The sequence below is a fragment of the Mytilus californianus genome, unplaced genomic scaffold, assembly GCF_021869535.1.
Source record: "Mytilus californianus isolate M0D057914Y unplaced genomic scaffold, xbMytCali1.0.p SCAF_5, whole genome shotgun sequence".
Taxonomy (NCBI): Eukaryota; Metazoa; Mollusca; class Bivalvia; order Mytilida; family Mytilidae; genus Mytilus; species Mytilus californianus.
In genome coordinates, this window is record NW_026262701.1 from 90,908,039 (window position 1) to 90,926,020 (window position 17,982).

Here is a 17,982-nt window from a genome sequence, read left to right on the forward strand (position 1 = left end):
ATGAACTTGCTTGCATTACAATTGTCAGATGAGGGAAATTTACGATCATGCAATTAGTTTATCACAGTGTGGCCAATTACTGTCTATGGAAATATCATCGGGATGAACAAATGCGCCCAATTCTTAAATGTATCGAACTTTAAAATATAGACAATTAACACATTTTAAATATACGTATTCTGAAGGAGTAGAAGACACCCATAGCCCCCCTTTTCCCCGAATAAAAAGACAAGATACATAAAACACACAAGCCCCTGAATATAATTTACGTTTAAAATGATCAATTATCATAATCGAATACCTCTGATGTTTTCTGTTTTTATTTATTTCGCTCTATCGGAGAAATTTTACCGCTTTCTTTTACACATTTTTTTTTGCCCTGTGAATGATGAACTGAATTTTGTTCTCAGGATAATTACAATAAAATATGAACATATAGATAGTCAAGGAAAACATAGCTACTTTTTAAATATATAAATTGTTTAAGGAAATAGTTCAATGAATATGTACATGGCGATTATTCCAATGGATTTATCTGCTTTATTCGATGATATACTGAATAATAACTAGTCACACAATATGACGATAACGTAAGTGAAATTTGGAAGACATATACTATTGGTATCGGTATCGATTAATTATTGGTAATATTAATCATGTGGAAAACAAAAGACCATGGAATGGTGTAATTCATAATCAACACCATTGTCCTATATTAATTACTGAATTCTTTGATTCGTCATATTTACATCATATGCGTGACGGCTTACAAATTGGACTTCGTTATTTTAGTATTATAGATTTCGCGGGCAGTACGTGGACTGAGCATGCGCGAAAGCATGTAAAACACGGATCGATAACGAATTTGGATATTTTTTCCAAAAATGGCGCTTTCTGATTCTTTTCTGTGGAAAAAATATTGTTTCAAAGACAAATTTAGCAAGTACAAAACACTACATTTATACGTTATATCAAAAATATTTCCGACTTTGTATGGTTTCAGAGGAGTTGCGGCTCAATGCAATCGGTCTCTTCCTTTAGTAGTATAGATATTTATATACACACATATATAAACAAAAACAAAAAAACTGGATGTTATTGTTTGTTTTCTTCGTTTACAAATGCAATATTATTATAATTATTTTGAAGCCACAATCATAGGATTGAGATCTCACAAAACATGTTTAACCCAGCCGCATTTTTGCGCCTGTCACAAGTCAGGAGCCTCTGGCCTTTGTTAGTCTTGTATTTTTTTTTATATTTTAGTTCATTTATATGTTTTGGAGTTGAGCGTGACGTTTTATTTTCAACTAGTACATAATTTTATTTAGGGTCAGCGACGGACCACCTCCGGGTGCGGGATTTTCTCGCTGCGTTGAAGACCCATTGGTGGCTTTCGGCTGTTGTCTGCTCTTTGGTCGGGTTGTTGTCTATTTGACATATTCCCCATATCCATTCTCAATTTTATTAAAAAAAGTATTTGAAAATCATAAACGTTAAATCCATGCAGATTAAATTTGTCTTTTTTTATCTAAAAGATAAAACAAAATTAATGTAATACATGTACATGTAAGAGGAAAAAAGATTTATAATAATTGATTATTCATTTATTCAATTATAGATTGTGTTGGTCTTGATTATTTCTTATCAACTATTGGTCTAATCGATTTATTTGCTATAACCGTGCGTTCACAGATACTGTCTTTTTAAATTAGAAACATTTACTGAAATAAAAATGGAAATTATTGTTGCATATCATATTTTGAGCTACCCTGGCTTAGCTTCTTACTCTACTGGAGATTTATTTTTGTGTGTTCATATGAGATATACAGCCTGTACAAAAATAGTTGCAGTTGGTATGTTAAGAGTTAATCCTCACTGCAATATTATAATATCTAAAATTTGATTAAGCTTAGTTTCCCCTTATGTTAGAAAAGCAAAGAATGATTGGCTCGGTGTCATAGTCATGTGTCCAGTTGAGACTGATATTTTGTAGCACGTAAACAAGTCAGCTTACATTTACTTAGTCGAATATGTACATGTATGGTCCTATCCACATGATTTTATCGTCGTATCACTTTAACATGTTCTAATCGTAAGTACGCATGTAATACTAGTCACTGGCATCCATCTATCAAATAAACTATATATATATATGTTTATAATTATAAAGAACATTTGAAGGAATGCAACTTTTATAGATTGGAATAAATTAACCTTTTTTACACGAATATGATCATAAATACATTTAGATTGGTAAACATGATCACTGTATTGCAGCTATCTTTATTACATCAATTGTCAAATTATGTTTTTATTTGTTGTGAATATGTCTTATAATGTAAAGCAAAAATTAATACAATCTTTGGTTCAACGTAAATGCAATATCAAATTTATCTCTGTAATGGGTACTGCCCCGGAATTTTGTATTCTTTAATTTTTAGACTATTTCAATTCAAAACAATATATTTAGTAGTTGAAAATCTATGATGTGACGGATTAATATCATACCAAACGACGCAATTCCAAGATCATTGAGTTATAATATCTCTGTTCCATTCTGTGTTTCATGTACATGAAATTGACCATTTTTGATATTCTAAATATGTTTTTTAAGCAATAGCAATAGGGTAAAAGGTCCGACAAAAAAATATGTTTATTTTCGTGACAGCTCATGCATGTTCATTTGTTACATATGATTTTTCCTAAATTTACGACATAAGAATGCTCTAACAAATACTTTGAACATATTATAATGAACCTTTATTTAACTTTTGACGATTTAAAGTTAGGCAAATAGACACGTGTTTTTTTAAGACTTATTTTTTGCCTAGGCCCTGTATAGCTTACTATACGGTATGGGTTTAGCTAAATGTTGAAGGCCGGACAATGGACAATGACATGTACATGTGATTGCATACATCTTCTCGTTCTATGGGTTCTGTTGGATAGTTGTCTCAGTTTTTATACTTGTGTTGTATTTTGTTCAACACCCTTAAAAACTCTTAAATATTGAGATGAATATTTGTTTCTCTATGATTTCTCTTTGAATCTTTTTAAAATATCGTTAAGGTGTGAAATTTTGCATTTAACAACATGTTATACTACTTTATTTGTCTTGTTTGGCTGCTGTCTAATTACTGTTTCCTCTATATACATTTCAATTTATTCAAATACCATTGTTTTAACTTACCCAAAGGTATGTTTTACTCTTACCAATACATAAAATTATGACCAAGTATAAACATTTTGTGTGAAGGTGTGGTGATACATATATTTTTTTTTTGCATGTGAAAGATTGCCATTTTTTTTCCGAAATCATTTCTTATTTTTTTGCGATTCTAATCCAAATTACTTGACACATCACTAACAATTTATCTCAGAGAAGTTTATACAAATTATTAAATAATAGGGATTAGCGTATCACTTGATCTCAGTTGGTGACTTCTGATAAATTCAACAACACACACAGATGAGTTTCTACAAGGGTTATTGAGTAAACTTCATTACAAGATGTATCTACAGTTTACGTAACCACGGTAACACATATTCAACTTAGATCAAAAAGTTATTTTTAGAATTACATTCAAATGTAAATTGTATATATTGTGTTGGCCAACAACGAAAATATATACCCTTCTGTCTGTCGACTTGCATTGTTAACATCCGTCTTCTTGGGAAACCTTTTAGTTTTTCTTATAGTAAATAAAGAAGCGATTTATTGTATAAAATGTCTGAAAGTGATGAAATATCCTATATATATATCCGCAAATTAAAACGTATAATGGAGATCACAAGTAAACGGACAAATATTATCACGCAAACAGAATTCCATCCAGACTTGTTTATGTAGATCATATTTATCAGATAATTAATGTCAAGCACCTGGATTCAGTCATTTCAATAATGGAAGAAATATATTAATAGCGTTCAAACTGAGCAGATAATAATTATAATGTCATATGAGATCATAACAAATCTGTGAGCATTATTCACTGTCCATCCACTTGTCAACGTCATCTGTTTTGTAAGAGATTAACAAACGGCTTTTGAGTGTATTTAAAATATTGTGTGTGTCATCTTCTGTACACTTTTTGGCCTATTGTTTGTTTTCATAAAATATGATTTTTAATTAAAGACTGTATACAAACCAGAATTGACCGTGGTGTAGACTGATGCAATATTACTGAGAGAAAATAAGTTGAAATAGCAAATAATGTTTACCAAAAAAACATTAAACTTGTGACAACCAATATTTAGAAAAAAAGGGGGGTCATCAAAGTTTTCACATATATATACAAACTATGTTCGTTGTCGGAACGTATAAAATGTATTTGATCAAAATTAATAATCAAGGAAAAAACAGAGTAAGCCGATCTTTTTTTTTTCGTAACAAGTACAAATAAATTTGGTATCGTCCAACAATGAACATATATGGCTTTAATTTAGCAATTTAACCTTGACGCTTTACGTTTAGATTTGGATATAATAAACCGTTGTCTTAGATGTTTGAGAATCTACATGGATTAACCTTACACACAGACCGCAAAGAAGACCACACATTAACGCTTATTTAAGAATGACCGTTTGCATCATAGGAGGATGACAACAAGACAATTTATTTTGTACAAGTACAAATAATTATAAAAAGTATATGTGAACCTGTTTTTGTTAAATAGTGGGTTTTTTTTGCCATAAATGTCTTGCAAAGGTTAAATGAGCATTGTTACCGAACAGATGCGGATCCAATATTTTGAATTAAAAGGAGTTGACCGAGCCCCAAAATAGGCCCAGTTTGAAGTTTATGCATTAACTAAATGTTTAGCTCCATAAGGGTGCCGGGCATCCTGCCCCCATGATCCGCCTCTGCCAAAGAAATTTAGCGTTTCAAATTGTTTCACACAACTCGACTAAATATTGGAATAAACGAACTGTCAGGATTGTATAAACGGGAATATTGAAATGCATTGTAGCTATTCCATTTTATATCCCACCTGTTGTTTGATTAACGCGCAGTGAACAATATAATGAATTAAATTCAAGTGTATTCCACTTTTTCATTATTTTCTTTCGGGGAAAGCGGAGAGGCATCTTACAAACATGGGATTGTTATATCTACACATTAATATCTCTTTGGAGTTACTAATACTCTATGCAATGGAGACTATTTCTTATATTTATTTTTATTTGTGTATTTTTTTGTCGAAAAGTTATATAATGTTAATGATTTAATTTCAAATTAATAAATCAAGTGAATATCTGTCATTGTCATTTCAGTTTGAATCCTGACAGTTGTTTTTCAAACATTCACACTCATAACAAGAAATTACTCTATATGTGTAGAATATGTGGTTCTCATGATCTACAACATGGTACAAAAGATAAAGGTGCTTTTCGAATGCAAATATTTGAATTATTCAAAATCAATGTTGATTTAGACGACACAAGTATCCACCCGAAATCATTATGCAGGAATCATGAAATGCTCCTACTTCGATATGCACAATCAAAGATTGATAAGAAAGATTTTTATACCAGCGTAGAACCGGTTGTATTTTCTCCACATGATGACTCTGACAAGTGTTCAGTCTGCAATCCTATTTCTAGGCGAAAACGTAAATATAAAGGAACCCCGAAAGCTTCTCTTCGTAAATATACACACGCTGATACAACTGACACAGTCGTTTTACCGGTAGCAGAAAAACAACACGAGCCCACAGAACAGGATGATATAAACTTAAATTCTGTCTCTGAAAGCCAAAAGAAGTATGATGGTGGTATGTCTGCATTTGATATTCTAAAGCTATATTCCAAATTGAACGCAACAGAGAAAGATTCGTTTATGAAATTGTACATTAAAAAACTTTCAGAAGAAGAACAGGCAAAAATCACTTATCTAATTGCAAAACAACAAAAAGACATTTTACAAACAGACAGCGAAGAAATATCAAGACAGTATGCATCTAGAGAAACTTTGCTTAGCCTAGATCCCAATGTTTGGTTGAACGAACGAAACAGAACTATAGTCTCTTTTGTTGCTGGAATAGCTGGGGAAGACTTTGTACAAGTTAAAAGTCTTGATACACAACTCGCCCTGATGTATTGTCGTGTAGTCGAATACATGTACAGTTTAAGATACAAAAAACTTGTCACTCCGTTTGCTTTTCTTGTTTCACTAGACATTTATACGCAAACTAGTAGCCGAGTAGCGATTGACTCGCTTGGTAAGAGCTGTCCAAGTGGAACATATACTACTTTGAAAAAATGGCTCTCCTCAACTGAAGATACTGCACCACGTTGTCCTTCCGGTACTGTGGTAACTGCATTTGACAATGAACAAGTCATTGGGTATAAAAGAAATATAGGTACTGGCTCAAAGTCTGTGTCTTCAGTCATAACTACCATCGTCAATGCAAGCATGCATTCCGATAATCAAAGGGCAATTCAACACGATGAGTGTCTCAAACCTAAAAACTGGTTTTCAGTAAAACACTTTGACGAAAAGTTAAAACATATCGAAATGTCTGGTGCTATTAATGAGGAAGCTGTCAAAGTCCGTGAGGAAAAAGAGTACTTTATCAATGAAGTGCAAAAAATTAGAGACAGTAAGCTTCCTGAGTACGAGCAATTAGAGAAAACACATTATAAGCAGCTATATTTCTTCCTGTCAAAAGCAATTAAAGACGTTGTCGAAGAACAAGAACTAAACCAAAACTGTATTACAGATTTTATTGACAAAGAAATTGACAAAAAGACAAGAGAAAAGGAAATTTTGGTATGCACAATCTGCGGACAAGAAAATGCACGACGTAAACTTATTTGTGACAACTGTAAGCAGAAGGATGGCATAAAGCAAGCAAGAGCAAAGAAACAACAAATTGATGAAGTTAAAAGACATCCAGGATCGCAAGAGATTGTATTGGGAAAAGAGAAGTGGGACAAAAGTGAACATATCCGGTTCGAACATGTCAAAACAAACCATAAAGAGAAAACTGACTTAGTAATGGGTAAACCGGTCTTTGTAAATCCTAACAGCAATGATTCGGTAGCACTTGTACTTCGTCAAATTGGTATAAGTAGTGGAATTATGAAATATAACGGCCAAGACCGTCATTGGACTTTCGTTTGCTGTGATGGAAGGCCGCACAGTTTATATCTAGACGAAAGTATCATATGCTGCTATTGTCAAAATTCTTTTATGTCTCGCAAGTTATATAGGGAACACCACAAAATAAATCATGCAAACTTAATTCCTTCATTTGCCAAAGAGTTTGACTGGTTGTATTTGCGCATAGGCTTAGGACATTACGAGATGAATGTTATTAAATCCTTCTTCGAACTGAATTGGACGCCTTATTTGGAGAGCATGTGCGAATTACTCAACTTCACAACGGATAATGCAAAGACATTTGCAAAAACATGTAAAGATCATCACGTGGCGTGGCAACTTTTACTAGTTTTCCACACAACGGCAATGAAAGAAATGGTTCTTCCATTCGTTACAAAAATGATTCTTTCTAAAGAAAGCCCAACACCAGAAACGTATCTTACATTTTACAAAGAAGTTTTATCCAACAATCCTAGGTGGGAAAACCTCCATCTCCAAGTATTTAGATTTTCACGGGCTATCATTAACCTCAGAATGGGTGTCAGGAGAAACAACAGCGACCTTGTACACAGTGCAAAATTCCACCTGAAGGAACTGTTTTATGGTAGATCTCATCCCCATTATCAAAACATCGAACTGTTTGACACACTTCAATATCATTTTATGCCAGATGACGTGCGAAATATATGGGACACTAATATATCATTTACCGTCAGTGGTCATCCATCAAAAGGTCAAGACATGGATTTTCTTTTGGAAGAAAAGAATAGAGCCGTGAAGCAATTTATTCCAAGTGGAAGTATTCCTTCTGATGATACATGGTACTCCGTCTGCTGTAACCTTGATTACATAGAGAGTCTTCAGGCAAAATTTTCCTCATGGCTTGGTCCCAGAAAGAGTAATGACCATTCTTCAAAACAGTTATGCATAGAAAAAGCTGTAAACGGATTTCGACAGTCTCTACGAACATACCTCGATCTCTCAAAAGATGATTTTGTTTCAATGAGCGGCGAAAAATTACATTCAGATTTAAATATTTTTTTAGAAACGTCAACGTCTAAGCGCATGAATTGGATTAATACCACTGTTTTGGAACAGGAACCAAGTCCCCACATTAATCAGTGTGAGCCAGTTTATATTACAGAAGAAGAACAAGCTGGTCACCTTATCAAAATTCCAAAGCCAGAGATTGTCAAAAAAATTAAGAAAAAAATCATTAATGAAATTTCAGATGAAGCTCTGCAAACTCATTATACAAGAGTACTTGATTGTCTTGATGAGGACAAAATGAAGAAAGACATTTTTTTGACCCTGTTACTTGAAATCCAGGATGTCGTGCTGAGCACTGATACAGTTGTCTCTGACGATGATTTATAGACCAATTATAATAGTTGTATGAAGACAGTTTTACACCATATGATAGCATATTTATTTTTATCTTTTAAAACCTTTTTAAGTTTAACGTATATTCGTAGTTTGATCATTTATTGGAAATGAACAAATGTCCTATTACTATAGGTAATTAGAATTTTCAGTTGTGAAATTCAAAATTCGCTGAATGCAGATAGAATTTATAAATAACAATTTTAATTGGATAGACTAACATGTATTTGACATGTTTGAATTGTTATAAGAATTTGTATACGATGTAAAAGAATGCAAGAAAGTAATTGTTAAATGAAGTCCCATAAATATCCAAAAAAAAAAACATGAATACAGACTGCAATGAGACGGAAATGATACCACGACTTCAATATTTTATTTACCAAATGGATCTAAAACATGTTAAAATGAAGTAAAACATTACATTTCAAGGTAAAAAAACGTATATCGCACATTATCATACTCGAGTTTAATGCAACCCACACTGTCATCTAATTAAAAAGTGTTTGTTTTTAATTGTTTAATTCTGTAAACTTTAAACTTTCGAAAAAAAAAAATCATTGTTATTCTTATGTTTACGTTTTTTTTTTCGATATACTGGTAGAAATTAAGAAGGGGATGGGTCTATAAGTTTACAAAAAATAGTGTATCTCCACCATATATTCATATGCCATTCCCAAGGATGAAGTTTTGTCAATGATTGTGCATATTTTGCATAATGAAGTTCAGATAAATATAAGTTAATACTTTCGTTTTTATATATTTATGCATATATATCATGTTTATTTCTATAAAATATGTGCATTCACTGCACGTGGACTTTGTATATCTCGACATTTGCTCAAACTCTATCTCCAGTAATAAACGGTGTTTAACATAATTTCTTTTCCTTATTAAAAGCACTAATTTGTGTTAATTTCTATAAAAAATAGTAAGAAATTAAACAATATAAGCCACCTGGTTGCACGAAGTTCTAAAATGTTGGTCAATATTATAGTTTCAACTACAATATAAACTTCTATTCGCTTCTTTTTTAATAATAAAACAAAATAATAAATAAAATGCATCATCTTTTTTTGCTGAACAATGTAAGCACATATAAATTATTTGGTATTATTGTTGTCACTTTGCTTTATACTTTAAGAGGATCAAGATATTTTCATTATGAACCAAACAACATAAGCATTTTTTTCTGTTCTGACAAATATATATTATTAGTCTTTTCTTTTTGCAGTGTTGAAAAATCTCGGGTCTGCGAGAAAAAAGGATATCTCACTGAAGAAGAAGAGATGCAAGCAAAAGTATCAAACGAAAGAAGAATAAAGAGTGAAGCTATGAAACAAATAACGAAACAGCTCACTCGGCTACGTGAGCTAGAACTTGAGCCTGTTTCGTTTATGTTTCTTGTCAAGGACGAAAAGACAAGGGTTAGACGATCCCGTCCAAGATATATTGGAAAAGGCGCGCTGTATCACAAATTTAAAAATGTACAGTCACTGCTGACAAAAGAGGAATTGGCGAGAGCAAAGACATTAGAAAACTATTATCCCTCCAGGGATGACGTAAGGCAGGATGTTCCAATGATAACGCCTTCAAAGTTACATTTTGGGCCCGGGCATAGTAAACAGCTTGCCGAAACACAGAAGAAGGCCCTTGAAGGAGCAAGCACATCACTGGAAACTTCAGAAACTTTTACTATCTGTAAGTTAACATTCCATTTTGTCATAACTTAAACCATGTTTGTTGTTAACGATTCTTTAATAAGAAAAAGGATTCGGTCATATTTGTAGTGCGTTTTTTTATCCGGATTGGTATTAACTGAGTTTTCAAAATTTATAAAACCAATCAATACACTACAAACAGAATTTCAAATCAATTATTTTGGAATTCAATATTTCTGCTGGCTTCTGCAATTACTAGTAAATGTATGTTCATGCCTGAACTTATTTATTTTCAAGCCAGCGTATGAATAAAGTTCGATTTGTTATTTTAGGTGTCGATTCGCCATTACAGAACATTCGTAATAGAACGAAGAAGCCAAACGCCCAGAAAGGTATATATAAAGTTTACATTAATAAATTATCAGGCGTACTCAAAGTGAATGCGTAGGAGGTATAGGCTATACGCCAATGATATCAATGGTTTGATGTATATTCAGTGGCAAATATTACATGCTAAATATGGTGTAAACATGCTCATGTGATATACATATGAATATAAATAAGAGCGCGGTATGAGTGCCAATGAGACAACTCTTCACCTAAGTCACAATGTATAAAAAAGTAAACAATTATAGGTCAAAGTAAAACCTTCAACACGGAGCTCACATCGAACAGCAATTTATAAAGGGCCCACAATGACTAGTGTAAAACAATTCAAACAGAAACACTAATTGTCTTATCTATATAAAAAATGATAAACACTTATGAAACCTGCTTTGTTTACTTGACCGACTAACTTAAGTCCTAATTTTAAAGCGTCTGTTCATAAAATAATAATCACAGGAACACGTACATATAAACCGAGTTGACTAGTGGTTGTTTTTTTTACTCCTTAACGCCTCATTTTTAGTGGAAAAAAGATAAAAAACATTTGTTCACGTTTTTTGTTTGATCAATCTCTTCCCCGTACTCCAAATGAACAAACTGACGACCTCAAGCACTAAAAACGAGCACGTTTCTACGGGACTACCGAAATTTGTATTTGTACTCTATGAGACTACTGTAACAGACTAACGACACAAATAACAAAACACACATAGACATACAATCTTCAGCAATTTACAAAATCAGTCTCCTTTTTGAAAAAAATTAGTCGTACAGATGAAAGAAAATATTTAACAAATAAAGTAATGTACAAATGGTCTTCATAAACAAAAATAGTTCTTATTTATTTGATTAGTTAGTTGTATTCTATTTCCAATTAAAAACAATCTGATAGTGTTTTATTTTTTAGAATTTGTTTATATATTGAATAGTATGTTATGCAATTGACTCAATTTTTCGTTTTAGCTCACAAGGAAACATCGCGCAGTACGAAGGCTAATGGAAAACTAAAAAAAGCATTAGTACAAAAAGGTAGTGAATATTTTGCATACATGATAACATATAGATAAGATTTTAAAGTATCAATTTGCAAATATTTCATAGCTTCAACTAAACATAGGTTACCTGGTAAACTTTATCGATCTGCATTCTTTTCTTAAAGAAAGCGTTTATTTAGTATTTTTTCAATGTATACTAAAAAGGAAAAGGCATCCTTACGCTTATTTTGACTAAAATATATACCGGTAATGGAACTAAAATAAAAAAATTGAAAGTACATAATCTATGCGACTGAAAAATAACGTTGTAACTCATAAAAAATACAGAAGATAGACGAAATAGCGCTTCACTTAGACAACACATTCGCATGCATACAAAATAAATGAACAAATTACGATTCAAAGAAGCTGTTGGAAAAATTGCGTCTTTGATTTTCAAATCAAAAGGCTTGGTCAATTAGGATATATATAGTTTAATTTTTTTTAGAAAGCAAAAGTGAGGAAACACAATTAAGTAACAAAGGACTACAGAAGATTATCCAGATTGAAGATGGTTCAACAGGTAGTGTATTCAATATTTTGTATCGTCGGTTATGTGATTTTATATTTCAATAAGTGTACCGACCAGTTCTTAAACAGTTTGAAAAAGAAAGAGAAATGGTATGATTGCAAATGAGACAACTATCCACTAAAGGTCAAAGAAGGTCCTCACTATTTTAAAAAATAATTTCCTAAAGTATTCACGTTTTTCTTAGTATGAAATGTGATTTATATCATTGCAGGACTATAGCGTTGTATAGTTTGTATTTAAGAACAAACGACTAATTTGAATTTGAATTTTAGATACAGATGAAATTGAAGGTGTTGTTCCTTTTGATGATAATAGAGATCAGACAGAAGATGAAAGTGCTAATGTAAGTTTAACATACATGTACACAATTAAAAAAGTGGAATATTAATAATTTGTCATTTAACACAAAATATTAAACAACGACTTAACACTTTTGAATAAAAAAAACAACAGATGAATAATATATACCTATAATGGTTTAATTTTATAAATTGTGACCTGGATGGAGAGTTGTCTCATTGGCACTCATACCACATCTTCCTATATCTATATACATTGTAAAGTTCATGTCCAGTTCTTTTAAATATTAAAAAAAGCAATCAAACGAGATGTAATTATTAAATTCATAAATAAAGCAAGTTGAAAAGCCATTAAAATAGATGATAACACTGAGAACTTAACTGACGACACCACCAGTACTTTGACACAGAAAATCCATACTATTGCAATTCATTTCCTTTTGTCATTGTCATTGGCGTTATTAGTTATTTTATATTATCAATACTATTACATTTCTGTTTTATTTGCATTATTTTGAAAAATGTGCATAACCGTTCATTATCATCATGTATTAACGGTAAACATATAGCCCTATCTCGATCGAACTGTAATTGATGATTGATTGTTGGTTGCTTCAGTTGGAAATGTTTCATGCATGTTCAGGGCTATAACAGATTAACAACTGATACAATATGTAGGTTCTGTAATAAGTACCGTTCGAGGTGAAGGTCTTCAAATTTGGACAGCCACTGGAAAATAAGGGTATTTTGGATATGGACAAACATTTTGACTTGAAACATATCGTCTACGGTCCCCTTTAACAGTTGTTGCAAAGGTTATTAGGGTTGCACGCTCTCTGCATGGGACATCGGATTTGACATCCCCATTCTGACCGGAGGTGGCTGCGTACATGTATTTTTACATCCTGTATAGACAAACGGACGACCCACTTTGGAAAGGGTTTTACTGCCGGTCAGAAGAAGACCAAGCCATGTTTCTATTCCCTAGTCACCCTTGAGAGTATGATCGAGCTTTAACGATTGATTGTTGCTTGCTTAACGTTTTCCAGGGATATTTCATTTTTTTCAAGATGAAAGCAAATTAACAATAAATACAATAGAAGTTTCAGCAAAGTTGTAAGACTAGTATGAAGGGCTTGGAATTTAGACTGTGGCTGGTAACGAGTGTCTGTTGGACAGTGCCGATATTTTGCCTTTTGACATACCGCAAAGTATACGAACCCTTTACAATTGCGGAAAGGCTCAAATTACTGCAAGTCATGATCACGTCATAAAAGTCTACCAACAAGAGACATTGGTCTATAGTCTGACCCTACATGGTTTGGTAATGATACATTCCAACGTAGTCCTTTCGATGCTAAACGTAAATTAAACGTGACCGAAATCAAATTGGTATTAACATGGAAATGTAATTATACTATTGCATGAAATATCGAATGGTTGGAAAATATGAATTTAAAAAACCAAAGTTTCTGACAACATATGTTGATATTTATACATACTTACTAATATAGTTTTATTGATATCTTTTAAGCTTACTCCGTATGAATTGTTTCGACAGGAAAATATCAAAGACAACGAACAATTCTTGCAAAATCTGAATTTTGTTAATACATTGAAGGTAAGCGCTAACTGAATTTATATGACTGAGAGAGAGATTGAGAGAGAGAGGGAGAGAGTTCGATCCATAGCCAGGTCAAATCGAACTTGCACGTTAAAAATCTGGCATAGCGTATCGATCTAGTTAAAAACAGGATAGCTATTCACGATACATCATTAACTAAAAGACATATAAAGTGCAACATATTATATTCAAGTTCATGTATATTTCATTATAATACGTTATTTTGATTGGCTAACAGCAAATTAGCGTCATTCTGAAATTAACCTTAACTTCAAAATGAAATGTAATCATGTTGACACGGGCTTCCACAATAAAGCTTGATAGAAATCATGTTTTGATGATCCTAGCAAAACCATGTAATTATAAGTATTACATGCTTCTTTTAGTAATTTTATATAGTTGTACAAGGGTTGAACGTGCGCACATTTTTAGAATAAGCGCTTCCGCGCTTCATGCAAAATGTACAACGCTTTTACACCCCAATATAAATTATCTGCCATCAACACTAAATTATAAAAAAAAATAATGATTCTTTTATACAGAAAAAACAGAAGCCACGAAAAACCTATTTGCCTAGGAATAAGATGACAGCTAAAAGCAGCACAACTATTGCTGTGCTCCAACCAGGTCTTCACGAAGATAATGATGGAAATCTAGAAAAAAGTAATTCTGACATTGATTTTCCATGTGTCAGTCCTGCCACTAGTATTACAGATGTTATAGATAAAAATGTATGGATTGCTGTTGCTTTTGAGAATACCTGGTACCCAGGTCTTGTAGATAGTATTGAAGCAGATGGATTACTTGTAAACTTCATGCATCCTTGTCTTTTAGAAAGAAATAAGTTTCAATGGCCAAGAAAGTCAGATACAATGAAAGTGGAAAAGAAGTTTGTGTTGTTTGTATGTTTACCCCCTAAACGTTTTCAACGGGTCGAAAAGTTTTGTTTTGAAGGGTACGAACTTATTTTGAAATTATATTTAGATTTCAAAAAAACATATTTTTGAATAAATGTATTGATCAGATGAAGTTACTGGCTTACTGTTAAAATTGCAGTATCGCATATATGTGTATGCACTTTAAGAACCAAAGTATTCTATATGTCAAAACAAGTTTAGATACAACAATCCATTGTGTAGTAAAATTGCTAACCCTAGTTATTTTTCAAAGAGCATTGACTTGAATATACACAGCAGGTTGAACTTTGCATATGACCAGTATTTTGTAGCAAGTATGTTTTTGTTATTATATTAAGGTGATTATCCTGATTATAAACATAAATTGTCTTTTAAATTTTATATGTCTTGAAGCGCCAAAACTGGCATTCTTTGACTTATGTAAATATCGCAAAAGTTATCATTTGTAAATCAATCATCGTCAATTCATGTGACTAATGTCAAAGTTGCGTTTTAGCTTTTTATGTGTTTTTATACATGTATATTCTTTAAATAGTTTTTTATGCATGTCGAATGGTTATTTTACCTATTAAACCTTCTTGAATAAAGCTTTTACGATGTGTGTATGAGTAGTTTATAATTAAGTCGTGTGCTGTTAACATGTTTAAAATTTTTTTTAGAATAAGTTAACATGAATAATTTGTATATTATATAAGAGTTATCTATTTTTCTAGTAGGTATTCCATGGTTTAAGATTTGAAAATTCATACAAATATTTTATCGTTTTAATTTTACGTTATATTTCCGACAAAAATATTGTACTAAAGTTTGGTTCAAAAATACTATTTTTATATAATATTTAGGTTTTTATAGTCCTACTAATTTGCAAAGAAACATCTAAAATTGTGATATTAATAAATTTAATTTAATATGTCCAAATATTTTATGTGGTTTTTTTATATACATGTGATGAATAAGAATGCACACTTGTTTATTTATTTAGAAGTGTTTATTTTTGCTTCTAAGATGATCACAATTGTTAGTTTTTTTGATATAATAATAAAAAATATTTCATAATTTCTGTCATCTAGATTCCAATATTTCAATGATATAATCTTCATGGAGAAAGCAATATTATACAAAAATCACAGTGGAGAGTGCCTAAACATCTTTGATATAAAATAAGAAGATGTGATATTATTGCCAATGACACCACTATTCATCACAGACCAAATAACATAGATGTTAGCAACTAAAGGTCGCCATACGGAGTTCAACAATGACCAGACCCAAACTACACAGCTAGTTATGAAAGGCCCCGACATACCAAAATGTAAAACGATTCGAATGAGTAAACCAACGGTTTGATGTAATTATGAAACTACAAACTAACAAACAAAAATAAAATACAGTTTTATGAAAATATTTATATGAAAAAAGGAAACATAGGAATACAGTATTATGATTTTCGTGATCACAAAACGTGTTTCTAGAATAACGTTGTTAAGGTACGAACGACATCAATTATTAAGAAAGCGATAATTTGAAACGTTGAAGGTTCCAATATTGATTGTTGTTTGATAACGTCCAGCAGCAAGTACTTCATAATTGATCAGTCAGAGAACGATTTAACAATTTAGATATCAATAATTGTGTGGGTCCTATAATGGGGGTCGTCCGGGATGAAGGATAGGAAATTTAGACTGGAAGATGAAGATATAGCGGATAAGGACAGAAATTTAGTCTTACAACGGGCCGTCTGTGGACCCAACAAAGAGTTATTGCAAGGATTCTTAATGACGCTCTTTTACAACATTAGGCATCGAATGTAATATCCCAATTCTGATCGGACGTGTTTGCATACTTATGCATCCCCCATAGCCAACAGGACACCCCGTTTTATTTTCCAGTCATCCTTAAGGTCTGGAGAAAAAAAAAACACCAAAATGATTTGAATACGCTTAAAGGAATACAAATTGTCTCATGATTGGGAAATTTCAACCTTGTCTTTGAATGAAATTATCTGGGAATATATGGCAAGCGATGCCGACCCATGGGTAATAAAGAACATAAATACAAATGATGACATACAAATTCATTAAAAGAAGCACATTCATCAGACTTGTTCTAGGCCAAACGGTTAGTTGGAAACTGTGGGAGACGAAGGAAAAAAACAGATATAAAAAGCTTGGAAACTGAGTTCGATATTTCGAATTTACATGTCGGGCATACTTAATTCAGGAAACTTACTTAAACTTTAGAACTTCATACTTACCGCAGTTTATAAAAATATATGACCGATTAATTAAGAAATTAGTCTCATGCAGCATCATTTACATGATTTATTGAGATGTTTTCAAACAACCTGGCATATTTGCTATTACATGTAGCTTATCATGCTATATTGTTAGTCAAAGTAACTCAACAGTACAGTGTAGATTTAAATTAAATTGACAGTGTCCATAAAGTATGGTTAAAATCATTGAATGATGAATAAATTCAAGTGTGTTTAAATATTCGATTAATACCCCGCGTGTACATATTGCAAAACATTTTTCATATAACTAATTTCCGTTGCTTTTTCGAAAAAGCCCAGTCACTAGTATTGTTATGAGACATAATTGAATGAAAAGAATTTTATTGTTTTTCATGAGTAAGATCATTATACCAAAAACGTCAATCAAAATCTCATTAAAACTATGTAAATAGTAAATAGCTCAAAAATTATTTGGCAGTATTTGAAGTATTTGTTACAAATTTAAATCGTTAGTAGTTTCAAACTTTTTGTTAGTAGGTGTGAGCAGCTGATACGCCAAGTACTCAACCCTTTTCATATATTTCGTTTATAAATAATATCATACACCATTAACAAAAAAACAGACCTAGATGCATGCATTTAGCCTTAGATGCATGCTTTTTTTTATTAGTTGTTATTGGCTTTGAACTAGCTGTCAGTAACTGCGAGTACTCTCAGATCTGTACTTAGTGTCTTTTTGTTGTTGGGATGTACAAGTACCCAGCCACGTCCACTGGTATTTGTAATATTTGTATTTTATCC

General features: G+C 32.1%; 1 protein-coding gene across 3 annotated transcripts; it reads left to right on the forward strand.

The window, feature by feature from the left end:
• The first annotated feature begins 7,161 nt into the window (after positions 1–7,161).
• Positions 7,162–16,001, forward strand: LOC127703237 (uncharacterized). Of its 3 annotated transcripts, XM_052207759.1 has the most exons (8): positions 7,162–8,923; positions 9,726–10,192; positions 10,485–10,544; positions 11,503–11,568; positions 12,022–12,096; positions 12,378–12,448; positions 13,939–14,025; positions 14,571–16,001. In XM_052207759.1, the coding sequence occupies exons 2-8, from the start codon at positions 9,781–9,783 to the stop codon at positions 15,033–15,035; spliced, it is 1,236 nt and encodes a 411-aa protein (XP_052063719.1). In that variant the 5' UTR covers positions 7,162–8,923; positions 9,726–9,780; the 3' UTR covers positions 15,036–16,001. The 3 variants fall into 3 exon arrangements, 2 of the variants coding, with proteins under 2 accessions (XP_052063719.1, XP_052063718.1); XR_007982838.1 differs by lacking the exon at positions 14,571–16,001; XM_052207758.1 differs by having other exon boundaries at positions 7,162–10,192.
• Positions 16,002–17,982: the final 1,981 nt, after the last annotated feature.